Source organism: Mobula hypostoma, chromosome 20, assembly GCF_963921235.1.
Source record: "Mobula hypostoma chromosome 20, sMobHyp1.1, whole genome shotgun sequence".
Lineage (NCBI taxonomy): Eukaryota > Metazoa > Chordata > Chondrichthyes > Myliobatiformes > Myliobatidae > Mobula > Mobula hypostoma.
This window is the reverse complement of record NC_086116.1, coordinates 48,156,956-48,171,016: the sequence shown is the minus strand read 5'-3', so window position 1 is coordinate 48,171,016 and position 14,061 is coordinate 48,156,956. Positions and strand designations below refer to the sequence as shown.

Here is a 14,061-nt window from a genome sequence, read left to right as displayed (position 1 = left end):
TTGACATCTGATGTGTTTTGTAGATTGTCTAGTAACCATTTGTGCATGGTTTCTATTCATATGTTATGCTGATTGGTTGAGTCTTTGCCACTGTTAATGATGTTGGCTGGTATGCAGTTGATTCGTTTGCTGGTTTGTTTTGAAAAATCTAGGTTTAGATTTGTTTTGTGGACTTGGAATTAATTAGATATTCATCTTGGTTTCAGATACTCCTGAAACAGGCGACTGTGGGAGGCCTTCAGGTCTGCCTGGATTAGCTACTACTGTTACCAAGGGTGAGGTAGGACATAGCCCAGAAACAAATGCAAAAAGAAGAAATCGTTGTTCTGATTTAGGTGGGTATATGTAATGATATGAGCCTACAAGATCTGTTCATTTTGGCTCAATGATCATTTTTAATTGCCAATTACTTCATTGGTAAAGATGATAATGTTTTTTTCTGTTAAGTTTTTCACCCTATCTATAATAAAATTAAATAGAATTAATTTTAAAATAATTTCAAAGGATTGCTTTTACAATATAACATGCCAACCTTTTGATTTGCAGTCGGTAAATACATTAAAGCAATGCAGCAAGTTCATTTGGTGTAATTTGGTTGTGACTGTTTCTCCAAGCAAAGTGGAGAAAACTGTCTTATTTTCTGTCTACTCTGGGGTCCTGCCTTTTGAGAAACCCGTAAATACTACTCGAGCATTATAATCTGTAATATATTTCAGTAAGAAATTGTGAGCAAAGTAATCAACTAAGAATCCTAGTTAAGCAAAATATTTGTATTAAGTTTGTAATTTTTTAAAGGGTTCTAAAATCAAATGTACAGGAGATAAAGACAAGCAAATAACATAGTTAAACTTATATTGAAATATTTTGTGTAATTCAATATTTGTTTCAATTTCCAAAGTTCATCTGTTAATGAAATTCAAAATGAGTGGATTAGGAAATGTTGTACAGGCCCTCCCTGAGTAACAGTTGCCAGCCCAATACATACAATACATTCCCATAAGTGTATTATTAAATTCAAATGAGACCTAGTCTTGGCGAGTTGGGAAGGGAACCTGTTTGTGTGCAACTTCTCTACAATAACAGACATGTTTGTCTTTTAAGAACACAGGCTGCCAGTTTCACAATGGAAGGCCACATGAGAAAGTTGGCTTGGAGATTGACTAACACTTCTATTCATACTTGTGTAGTGATAATCTATTAAACAATATAACATGCACTGATATTTCAAGCCTATTAAAACCAGCATTGACTGTAGAACTTGCTGATTCTGTACCATTGTAACTTGGCAAGAGAAGACAATAAACAAATGTTCATGTTAATTGGTCCTTATCAACACTATTAGTACTGTAGAGTTATGGTTATTATATTGAATGATTGTATTTTCCGTCTCAAGGACAAAATCAACTGAAGCAAGTTTATAAAGATGGAACCCCTTCATTAACCCAGTGTTGTGTTTTTAATGTATCTAGCTGGCTGCAAATTCCTTGGCATCAAACCACAACCTCTGCAGTAGAAGATACAATCTAATCTATATATGATATTTTAAATGAGTATTGGTTGGTTCAAAGGACTTTCATTTTCTTAAAGTGCCAGACTGATGAGATCTCTGACCACAAAATTTCTGCAAGTTTGCACTGTCAATCCAATTGCACATGTTTAATTTTGTTCTGTTACGTTCACACAAAATTCACAATGGTTTCAGATTGCAAAATGATCTGTTTCTGTAATGAGGTAAAGATCATATTGCATAAGAAACCATAAGGGTAAAAATACCCTGATGGGAGTTGTGTATGGGCCACTGAGCAGTAGCCAGGACGTGGGATATAAATTACCATAGGAAATAGAGAAGTCATGTAGTAAAGGCAATGTTACAATTGTCATGGGCATTTCAATATGCAGGTAGATTGGGAAAATCAGGTTGGTGCTGGATCCCAAGAGGAAATTTGTAAAATGCCTATGAGATGACTTAGATTTGATTAGGGAGCCTAAGGTAAAGTGTTGGATCTCCTGTTAGGGAATGAGACAGGGCAGGTGACGGAGGTATTTGTTGGGGAGCACTTCGGGTCCAGTGATCACAATACAATTAGTTTCAGTGTAATTATGGAGAAGGATAGGACTGGACCTAGGATTGAGATTTTTGATTAGAGAAAGGCTAACTTTGAGAAGATGCGAAAGGATTGGGAAAATTTGTTTTATGGGAAGGATGTAACAGAGAAATGGAGGTCACTTAAAGGTGAAATTTTGAGGGTTCAGAACCTTTACGTTCCTGTTAGGTTGAAAGGAAAAGTTAAAAGTTTGAGAGAGCCATGGTTTTCAAGAGATATTAGAAACTTGGTTCAGAAAAAGAGAGAGATCTTCAATAAATACAGGCAGCTTGGAGTAAATGAGGTACTTGAGGAATACAAAGAATGTAAAAAGAATCTTAAAGAAACTAGAAAAGCTAAAAGAAGATACGAGGCTGCTTTGGCAAGTAAGGTGAAAATAAATCCAAAGGGTTTCTACAGTTATGTTAGTGGCAAAAGGATAGTGAGGGATAAAATTGGTCCCTTGGAGAATCAGAGTGGACGGCTATGTGCGGAGCAAAAGAGATGGGGGAGATTTGAACAATTTCTTTTCTTCGGTATTCACGCAGGAGAAGGATATTGAATTGTGTAAGGTAAAGGAAACAAGTAGGGTAGTTATGGAAAGTATGACAATTAAAGAAGAGGAAGTACTGACACTATTAAGGAATATAAAAGTGGTTAAGTCTCTGGGTCCAGACAAGATATTCCCTAGGACTTTGAGGGAAGTTGGTGTAGAAATAACAGGGGCTCTGACAGAAATATTTCAAATGTCATTAGAAACAGGAATGGTGCCGGAGGATTGGCGTATTGCTCGTGGTTCCATTGTTTAAAAAGGGTTCTAAGAGTAAACCTGGCAATTATCGGCCTGTGAGTTTGTCGTCAGTGGTGGGTAAATTGGTGGAATGTATTCTTAGAGATGGTATATATAATTTTCTGGATAGACAGGGTCTGATTAGGAACAGTCAACGTGGATTTGTGCATGGAAGGTCATGTTTGACAAATCTTATTGAATTTTTTGATGAGGTTACTAAGAAAGTTGACGAGGGTAAAGCGGTGGATGTTGTCTATATGGACTTCAGTTAGGCCTTTGACAGGGTTCCACATGGAAGGTTAGTTAGGAAGGTTCAATCGTTAGGCGTTAATATAGAAGCAGTAAAATGGATTCAGCAGTGGCTAGATGGGAGACTCCAGAGAGTAGTGGTGGATAACTGTGTGTCAGATTGGAGGATGTTGTGTCGCGGTGTGCCTCAAGGATCTGTACTGGGTCCAATGTTGTTTGTCATATATATTAATGATCTGGATGATGGGGTGGTAAATTGGATTAGTAAGTATGCAGATTATACTAAAATAGGTGGTGTTGTGGATGATGAGGTAGGTTTTCAAAACTTAGAGAGATTTAGGACAGTTAGAAGAGTGGGCTGAAAGATGGCAGATGGAGTTTAATGCTGAAAAATGTGAGGTGCTACATTTTGGTAGAACTAATCAAAATAGGACATACATCGTAAATGGTAGGGCATTAAAGAATGCTTTAGAACAGAGGGATCTAGGAATAATGGTGCATAGTTCCCTGAAGATGGAATCTCATGTGGATAGGGTGGCGAAGAAATCTTTTGGTTTGCTGGCCTTTATTAATCAGAGCATTGAGTATAGGAGTTGGGATGTAATGTTGAATTTGTATAAGGCATTGGTAAGGCCAAATCTGGAGTATTGTGTACAGTTCTGGTCACCGAATTATAGGAAAGATGTCAATAAAATTGAGAGAGTACAGAGGAGGTTTACTAAAATGTTGCCTGGGTTTGATCTCCTAAGTTACAGAGAAAGGTTGAACAAGTTAGGTCTTTATTCTTTGGAGCGTAGAAGGTTGAGGGGAGACTTGATAGAGGTGTTTAAAATTATGAGGGGGATTAATAGAGTTGACATGGTTAGACTTTTTCAAGATTCAAACAAGAGGGCATGGGTTGAGAATTAGAGGACAAAAGTTTAGGGGTAACATGAGGGGGAACTTCACTCAGAGAATGGTAGCTGTGTGGAACGAGCTTCCAGCAGTAGTGGTTGAGGCAGGTTCTATGTTGTCGTTTAAAATTAAATTGGATAGATATATGGACAGGAAAGGAATAGAGGGTTATGGGCTGAGTGCAGGTCGGTGGGAATAGGATAGGGTAAGAGTTTGGCACGGACTAGAAGGGCCGAGATGGCCTGTTTCCGTGCTATAATTGTTATATGGTTTTAAGGTAAAGGAACCCTTGGGAGGTAGTGATCATAACATGATATTCACCCTGAAGTTTGAGAGGAAGAAGATGTATTAGTATTATAGTGAAGTGAAGGGAATTACATAGGCATGAGAGAGGGGCTGGCAAAAGTTGATTGGAAAGGATGACAGTAGAACAGCAGTGACTGGAGTTTCTGGGGATATTTCGAAAAGTGCAGGATAAGTACATCCTAAAGACGAAGTAGTATTCTAAAAGGGAGGATGAGGCAACCATGGCTGACAAGGGAAGTCAAAGACAATATAAAATCAAAAGCGAGGACGTATAATATAGCAAAATATTGGTAGGAAATTAGAGAATTTAAAAACCAACAGAAGACAACTAAAAAGGCATAAGGAAAGAAAAGATGGAATATGAAGTTAAACTAGCCAATAATATAAAGGAGGATACCAAAAACTTTTTTCACATCTATAAAGAGTAAAATGCTGGAGAGCTGGTAATAGGAGACAAAGAACTGGTTGACAAAGTCACTAAGTATTTGGTGTCATTCTTCACTGTGGAAGATACTAGCAGTATGCCAGAAATTAAAGTGTGTCAGGAGGCAAAAGTGGAAAGATATCACTCAGGAGAAGGTGCTTGGGAAGCTGAAAGGTCTGAAAAATGCACACTCACCTGGCCCAGATAGAATACACCCCAGGGTTCCGAAAGAGGTAGCTGAAGAGATTGTGCAGGCATTAGTAATGATCTTTCAAGAATCATTAGATACTGGAATGGTTCTGGAGGACTGGAAAACTGCAAGTGCCACTCCACCCTTTAAGAAGGGAGGGAGGCAAAACAAAGGAAATTGCAGGCTAGTTAGCTATAACTGAATAAGATATTGGAGTCCATTGGAGGCACATGATAAAATAGGTGTTACAAAGATGAGTGGAGTGATGGGTAGAGTTGAGGAAGCATGGAATCAGTCTGCAGAAGGACTTGGTGTTTGGGAAAATGGGCAAAGAAGTGTCAGATGGAATATAGTTGGAAGTGTATGGTGATGCACTTGGTAGGAGTAAAGACTTAGACTATTTTCTAAATGGGGAGAAAATTCAAAACTTGGAGGTAAATAGGGTCTTGGGAGTCCTCGTGCAAGATTCCCTAAAGGTTAACCTGCAGGTTGAGTCATTGGTAAGGAAGGCAAATTAATGTTAGCATTCATTTCAAGAGGATTACAATACAAGAGTAAGGTTGTGATGCTGAGGCTTTTTAAGGCAATGGTGAGACTGTACTTACGAGTATTGTGAGCAGTTTTGGGCCATTATCTGAGAAAAGATGTGCTGGATTTGGAGAGGGTCAAGAGGAAGTATGCGAGAATGATACTGTGAATGAAAGGATTAATATGAGGAGCATTTGATGGCTCTAGTCCTGTACTTACTGGAGTTCAGAAGACTGAGAGGGGGATCTCATGAAAGCTATGAAATATTGAAAGACCTAGATAGAGTGGATGTGGTGAGGATTTTTCCTATAGTTGAGTCTAGGACGAGAGGGCTCACTCACAGGATAGAGGGGTGTCCATTTAGAACAGATTGAGAGGAATTTATTTACCCATTGCCATGGATTGCTATGGAGGCAAAGACATTGATGCCCTGCCTAATCATGAACGTATCAATGTCTGCTTAAATGTACTCAGAGGTTGTGAGGAGAAGACAAGAGAATAGGTATGAGAGGGATAGTAAATCAGCCATGAAGGAATAGTGGAGCAGATGCAATGGGCTGAATGGCCTAATTCTGCTCCTATGTCTTATAGTCTTACATTGATATAGAAGAAATAGTATCCTGGCTATGAATTAAATCATTGATTAGTATAATGCTTTTACTACATTAATGCCATCTGGCTGGAATATTTGCTACTTTATCTATAAACAGGACAATTGAATGCTTCATTGCCAATACTAACATCTTAAAAATCCATTCCCCTCCCACCTCCTTACCTACCCTGCAGACATATTTATTAAACACTGCACATGAAGCATAATGCCTGCAGTATGAAAGTGCATATTAGATCAACATGATACGGGTAATTGAAAGAATGTAGACTGCTTTTGGGTAGTTGTCTCATTTAGCTTCAAGCAAGGTACATGAGTTCTTATAAACAATGTAGTGTATGTGGCCCTGGTAATTAAATTCTTACCAAAGATTAATAACTGATATTTTGTAATAGATATTGGAGAGAAAGTGATTATTTTGGATTTTTATTGAAATAGATGTCGAAAACTGTATTTGTATCTAACTTACTGCTCTGGAGCTGAAGTTAGTGAAGTTTACAGGGCAAGTGGATTGAACGTTGCTTTTAACTGCTGAGTTTTATGGGATTTTTTTTTTAGTAGTGATGAAGTACTTCCATTTGATAATTTGAGGTTTTCTTTCTGAGAGTGTATAACCTGCTCTCTTATGTCTTCATTTCGTCTGGTCTGAAGAAGACAGAAGGACTCAAAAGGGCAAGGTGCCAAAAATAGGTTTTCTTCCAAAAACTCAGAAGTTGTCTTGATCCGAAGCATGTAAATGATCTTGCTTGTATATGAAATCTCTCGTTACTGACACCTGCTGTCTGATTGTCTTAAATTCTTGCTAAAAATTCTTCGCAATTTTTTTTAAAAGGGATGTCTCCCTAGATATTAGACAATGATAAATCTTAATTTGCAAATCAAGCTTTAAAGAAAGGCAATACTTTGTGGTAATTCTGTGGATTTGTATTTTTTGTTAAACTGGGCCTTAATTACAGTTAAGCATGGGCAAAAGTCGTTATGGTAGAAAAATTGTCATTAAGATACCAGTGAAAGCTAATGGGTCTGTCTGATGTCCAATGCATTTTTATTTGCTTGCTTTGCTGCTTTCTTTGCTTGGCTTCAAAGATCTTTATAATAGTGAACGTTTCCTATTCAGCAGTGGGACAATTTATGAAGTCAATTAATATTCCATAATTTTGGTGCCCTTAAAACTTAGAAAGTCATTAGGTAAAGTCTTGTCTACATTAAAATAAAATAGATTCAGCACAGCAGGAGATAGTGACCTCTTGTCAATAATACATGCTGTATATTCTCACACTTCTGAAGCATAAATGGGTGTTGTTTATGAATATTTATGATATTCCTGATGATCATTAACTCTGATCATTCAGTTTCTAAGGAAATAAGATTTGTGCAACATTTTAATCATGTAGAAACTGATTTCTGTAGACCTGTAAATATATAAAATGCATGTGGATTTTAAACAACTGGTATTAGGTAAGGCAAAGCCTAGAACTATAGAGATTTATGACACATACAGAGACCATTTAGTCTATTATTTTCACAAAGACTGAAAAGAGCTTCACAACTTTAGCAGTGTAGTCTTACAGGTCATGGCCCCTCAAAGTATGAGATACATTTATTATCAATAATCAATTATCAATATTATCATTTATTATGTATACTCTATACACCCTTGACGGGCAGCCACCAGACAAAGAAACCCATTCAAACCTGTTTTTTAAAAAAGACAGTCTAACATCCAATGTGCAAAAAACATATCGTGCAAACAATAAAAGTAAGCAAAAAACATTCAGAACTGAAGTTCATGAAAGTTGAGTCCATAGCCATGAAACCAGTCATCACTGTAGCCAATTCAGTGAACATCTAAGTAATTATTCAATATGGTAAATATTTCATGAGGATCTTAAAGATCTTCAGGATCTGTAAGATGTGCACTTTTTATTCTTCTACAACTCTCAGTATCTTCCCATTTATTCTGTTTTGCTTTCCTTTTTGCTTCACCAAATGTATTACCTCCCACTTCATTTTAAATTTAATTTACCACAATTTAACATTATTGGCTATATACTCCCGTACATTCCAACCAGATGGTTAATTTTTGAATCATCTGTAAATTTCATTTTAAGCATGCAGGGCAGAAGTACTGAATGTTATAAAGCCTTGAGTAAAACAGATTTCCAAAAGTACTAGTCAAGCAAAATAAGGCTTAGATGCTGGGAACATGCAATATTATCAATCCTAGAAATATAAAAAGGTCAGACAGCATCTATAGAGAAACAAACCAAACAGTGATGTTTTAAGTTGACCTTTGATCAGAATAGATTTCTCACAGTCAGCTTTCCCTTTCTGGTGCTGAGCCAATTTTGGATTTGATTTGTAAAATTCTAGACTTTTACTTCAGTTTTCCAGTCTCCCAAAAAAAACTTCACTAAAATCAATACTAACTACTCTAAATGCACAACTGTTTGTGTACATTATTACCTCTCAAAATTCAATGATAGTATTTGAAATATGACCTTCTCATTACAAATTCATGCTGATTGCATGTGATGCATTTCCAGACTATCCTCAACTGATTCAAATAATATGCAAAACCCGAGTTAAACTACCTGATCAGTGTTTGCTTGGTTTGTCCCTTTCTGAGGATAATGCAACATTTACAACTTTCGAGTTCTCTGTCAGCCCTACAGGACAGATTTTTAAAAAATGATCAAAACTGCTGCAAATTCTTGCTGTATTTAAGTTTAGGATATCTCATCAAAGGTGCTCAGGCTCTTAAACCTAGTAAGCGAGTTATCCCAACCAATAGATGTATGCTATATATACTAATAGAGATTCTGAAACATTGTTTTATTTCCTCCTTTCCCCCTTTCCCCCTCTAATTTTGCATGTCCATTCACTTTGAAGTATTTGAAGCTAGTATAGCTTATATCATTGGAAGTTGGGAGGTTTATTATGGAGCTTGATCAAAAAATCCAGTCGAACTTAACTGTACTTAATCAACTGTAATCATATGGTGAATTACAGTCATACTGGAATTGTACCATTTGTCTTGATCATGTAATTGTAAATATCTTGTACATTTAAGACCTCCTGCTTTTTAACCAAAGCATAACTCATTACTAATTTACTCAAAGTAAATTTCCTAGAATGCCATAACCTCCATGCATGCATGCTTGTCTTCTATATACACCTTTCACCTCAAAAATGCTGTCTTAGATTTTAATCAAACTTCATAAGTGACCTCCTCTTATCAGACAGCGGGTTCCTTTCGAAAATGAGCATGCTGAGAACTGTCCTTGTATCCTGTCTCCAAAAATCAGGTAAGGACCTTCATCGTCACTGCCCCAATACTTAGCAATAAAAACATCTGGAGGTGAGTGATCCTGGATGTAGGAACATGAAAGTAAAATCCACTATCTTAAAACATTACCCTTTTTTAAAAAAATTTGTGGGGTGGTGCATATGGGAATTTAAAACCAACATACAAATTTAGGTGAGGAGTTCTGGGGTTTTTTAGTACTGAACTTTCTATTATCCTTTATGCTTGCGTCACAGGTTAACTTTAGTATGGCTTTAAATAGTCAAAGGTGGTTCTAACTGTATAATTTCATTCAGTACTTTAATGTAGTCTCATCAACACAACTAATGTTTGAAATAGTAGTTACCTAATGCTTGGACATCCATTAATTTGGCTGTTTAACTATATAATAACTGGTTTGCATATTTCTGGTTGTTGTTTTGATGTTCGGTGGATGGTGGTGGCTTTGACAAGGTAAGTTCCCTTCTGAAGGGCAAAATGTAAACTATTATTATACTCTTAATTCCTAATTCCCTCACAATGTAGCAATAAGGAAATGTGTTTGCCTGTGGACAAAACAAGGCTTTCACATTTTGGGGAGAAGAAAATTTGCATATCTAATTTTCACTAGTTCACATTCTTGCCCATTTTGCTATTGGTATGGTTGAATTTTCAAATGGTAGTATTGTCCTCTTTCCTTAAATTTATAAGGCTCTTAGTAAACATTATCATTAATGTTTGATTTCCATCTACAATCCAGTTCATATTAATTGCCTTTGCACATTTTAACTATTTATGAGTAACAACTTGATGAATTTACTAATTCTTACTGTCAGGCAGTTAAAGTAATAATTAAATCCCATTGACCTTGTATATGTTAATTCAATGTCCTTGCACTATTGAGCTCAGTAACAATGCAAATCTGTCTTTGTGAAATGATCAAATGATTCCAGTAGCTTTATATAGGGAACTTTTTAGATTTAATATTTTGATCCTTAATTTGGAGCAAAGCCCAAAATATTTTTGTTTTGCTATAGACTACCATTGCAAGTTTGTATGAAATGTCAAATTATAGATTTTCTTAGTTAAATTTGTAGGTCTTATTTATTTTTTAAATCTACCTGCTTTGATATGTGTCTGCTTTCCTTTGCTGTTGTAATTTCCCTTCTCAATTTTGCTACTTTGCATTTTCTTACTTTAGCTTTTACTGAAATTTTTCAGTAGTCTGGTGAACATCTAAATGGTTTTAATTTACATTTTAATGATTTTGTTGCTGAAATGAGGAAACAAAGGTATTTAAAATAGTGTAATAAAAGTTATGAATTATTATCCTACTTCATCATCAACTCCCTCCCACCCACTACCAATTGCATCTCCCTAGCTTTGAATTGTGGTGAATTATTTTTACTTCTACTTCCAATTAATTTGCTTTCTGATTACCATTAAGTGAGCTCTCCTGTTTGCTTGACCTAATGGCTCATTGGTTCAAGTTTTGAAAATGGAAAACTAGATAACATTTACTTTATGATAACCCTCTACACAGAATTTTGCACATACAAAATTGAATTTTGGGCCATTTGAACAAAAATCAGTCAGGTTAAATTGTTTAAAAATGTACACATGTGGATTGTGTAAAAGTATTTATACCAAGTTGAATATGGTGAAGTGATTAATAGATTAAAAATGTGCATAAAAGATGAGTGAAATTTTATTTCTAGAATTTCTTCCGCTAAAATTCCAGAATTGGTGTCTGATTCAGAGAAAATAATACCTTTTTAACATGTGTAAAACCAGAGTGTTTTTTCTGTGTTGTCAGCAATCTGATCTCTAATCTCCTCTGAACAAAATGCTGCTAGAAGCAAACTATAGATGGACCTGTTCCTTTTGTATTAAAGAACTGTTTTAAATCACCTGTGCTGTATATCCAGTTAAATAAACTTGGTACCCTTTGGGAACAAAAATTGGATCAACTGAATTTCAAGTCCTTGATTTGTACTGTAATTAAACTGCATAGGTCAGAAGTAATAGCTCTTGAACAATAACTTTAATAATTCAATTGTGTAATATCTGACTGAATACCCTTCCCATAATCATTTTTATAATATTGTAGAGTGTTGAATTTTGTAACAGTGCTGTATATAAAGAAGTTCTAAAACTTTAAATAATTCATTTTTTTCTCACCTGCAGGATTCAATAATCGTTACACAAAACCAAAAGGACCAAGGGATCCTCCTTCTGAGTGGACATGATGGGAAAAGTGTTCTGATGGACTTTAATACTGGAGTGTTTTTCTTCAAGTGCCACTAAAGGACTGAAACATTGACAAAATTATGTTCACTAATTTTTTTTTAAACTAACAAAAGGCAAGAGCAATTTCGGTGTCTTCTCATTTACAGAATGGTACACATTTTACATCTATTGTAACTTGCTAAGACCTTTCCCGGGGGTGGATTCCGGTGCTAAATATCTCTGCTGGGACCATTTTGACCTGCCTTATTTCACACTTAAGTATTAACTTTTTTTTTCCAAAAAAAAAGTATTACAGGCCTTAATTTTTGGGGAATTTGTTACACTGCTTGTAGGATTGTATATTAATATAGTACAATAAGTATAAATAGGGAGTCTGTGGACATTTATTCTTTGCTAACTTCCAGAAACTATTATGTGCATTACTCCTTTGTGTACAGGGCAGGGTAGGTATATAATTGACTGTGTTGCAGGTATTAAATATTCTTAACAGAAGATGTAAGAAATCAGTGCATGACTTAAACCTTTGTGTACCAATTTTTGTAAATTATTTGCCCTGAAAAAATAGAAACATATTCTTTCGGGTGTTCTTAACTACTGGAAATGAGCAGGAAATTTCAGTTTAACAGGGGTTGAGATTGTAATAATACATTTGTAAATTGTAAGCAAAAGGATATTTTTATATTATATGCTGTTAATAACCAATCCCATTTCATCTGTTCATTTGGCCTTGAATTTAGTAAGTGCCTTCGAACAGTATGCAATCCTGTTAACATGAGCATTTGATTTTGTGCATCTGGAATTAGATGACTATCAGCCACACAAACCTGTATTTTACATTATATTGACCTGTCAGTAAAGATCTTGAAATAAATTGTTTACATTTTTTTGCATTAAAATACTCTAACAATTTAAGTAAAAGAACATTAAGGATTTATTATGTCACTAATCATTAAGCTATTTCATACTCTCAGAAAAGACTGTATACAATGCTTTTAGTACAATTCACTTTTTCAAAGCAAAGATTGTTATAAAGACTCCATAAACAAACTTCTTTAAATATAGCTATATAGTTTAAGCAAAATCAAAGCATTTCAAATGTGGGGTTTCTCCTCAATATGGTTAGAAGATAATAAACCTAATAAACTCCAGAAAATCTAGGCCCATTTTATTGCGCCTTGGTTAGAAGGCACCATTTTCCCAGGTGATAGATTTCACTGCTCCACCTCCAAGGTAAGTACATCCCAATCTAAATGGGACCACAATTGACCACTGACTCAAAAAAAAAACAAGCTACTTGCAGAACTCAGCCACTTTTGAAGGAAAAAGGAAAGTTGACATTGTGAACCAAGACTCTTCATATGAACTGAGAGCTGAGGGTAGACAGCATATTAATGTGGTGAGGGGGGAAGGATGGAGCAAGAGATAGGGTGGATCCAGATGATTGAGTCTTCTCAGGGAACGAAGGATGGAGGTACAACAGAGACTGGGGGATTATAAATGGAGACAACAAAGGGCTGCAGATTATGGAAATTGTTTAATGTAAGGTGAAGAAGGGACCAAATTAAGCACAATTATAAAGAACTAATCTGGATCCCTGTGCCATACCACTGGTTCCAGGTCTCCAATCTTGAAAATCATCCTTCCACTATCACTGTCAGCCTCTTACCATCAAGCCAATTTGCGAACATAGCCTGGTTCATAAATCATAAATACTGATTTGGACCAGCCTACCATGTGGGGCAAAAGTCTATGTATATGACATCAAATGTCTTGGCCTTGGCAATCTTGTTGATCATCACAGAAATCTTGATTAAATTTGTAATAGACCTCCCACAAACAAAGCTATACTGAATATGCCTAATCAGTCTTTGACTTTCCAAAAAAAAATCCTGTGTCTCAGAATCCTTTCAAACCAGTGTTGCTGTCCTCACTGGCTTATTGTTCTCTAGCCATTTTCCAGTCTGCTGGTACCTGTGGTGTATGCAGATACAATATTCTCCCCTTCCCTGCTTCCCACATCATGATGCATTTGGGCAGGTGTACATAGTGTATCTACCTTCAAGACTCAACACTTTGGTAATGTGACTATGATTGACAATATTGCTATCCTCTTCCGAATGCATGAGCTTCTGTCTTTTGCCATAATAAACCTGAGGTGTTCCTTTAAGACCTTGCCCATTGCTGGTTTCATACAGCTTGCTGGTCTTTAAAGGCACCTAAGCTCTTCCAGGCCTGGCCAGTGGTGTAGTAGCATCAACATTGGACTTCAAGGTGGATGGTCCCGAGTTTGAAACCAGCCAGGTCCCAACATGGGCAGCAATTCAGTATCTGTGCAGAAGAAAGGCGTGGGAATCTACTTCTGTATCTTGCCACGAAAACCTGATTGATAACTACACTATCCATAGAGTCACCAGTTGTCAATGATGACTCGATGGCACTCAACAACAGCA

At 36.1% G+C, this 14,061-nt stretch overlaps 1 protein-coding gene across 2 annotated transcripts in view; it reads left to right on the top strand.

The window, feature by feature from the left end:
* Positions 1-13,119, top strand: part of LOC134359492 (tyrosine-protein phosphatase non-receptor type 12-like) — a 116,906-nt gene extending 103,787 nt beyond the window's left edge. Inside the window, exons 17-19 of one of the 2 annotated variants that reach the window (XM_063072824.1) lie at positions 207-335; positions 9,318-9,383; positions 11,549-13,119. In XM_063072824.1, coding sequence (XP_062928894.1) covers positions 207-335; positions 9,318-9,383; positions 11,549-11,610 — 257 coding nt within the window. In that variant the 3' untranslated portion in view covers positions 11,611-13,119. The remainder of the gene's footprint in view (positions 1-206; positions 336-9,317; positions 9,384-11,548) is intronic. The other variant, XM_063072825.1, reaches the window with a different exon arrangement.
* Positions 13,120-14,061: the final 942 nt, after the last annotated feature.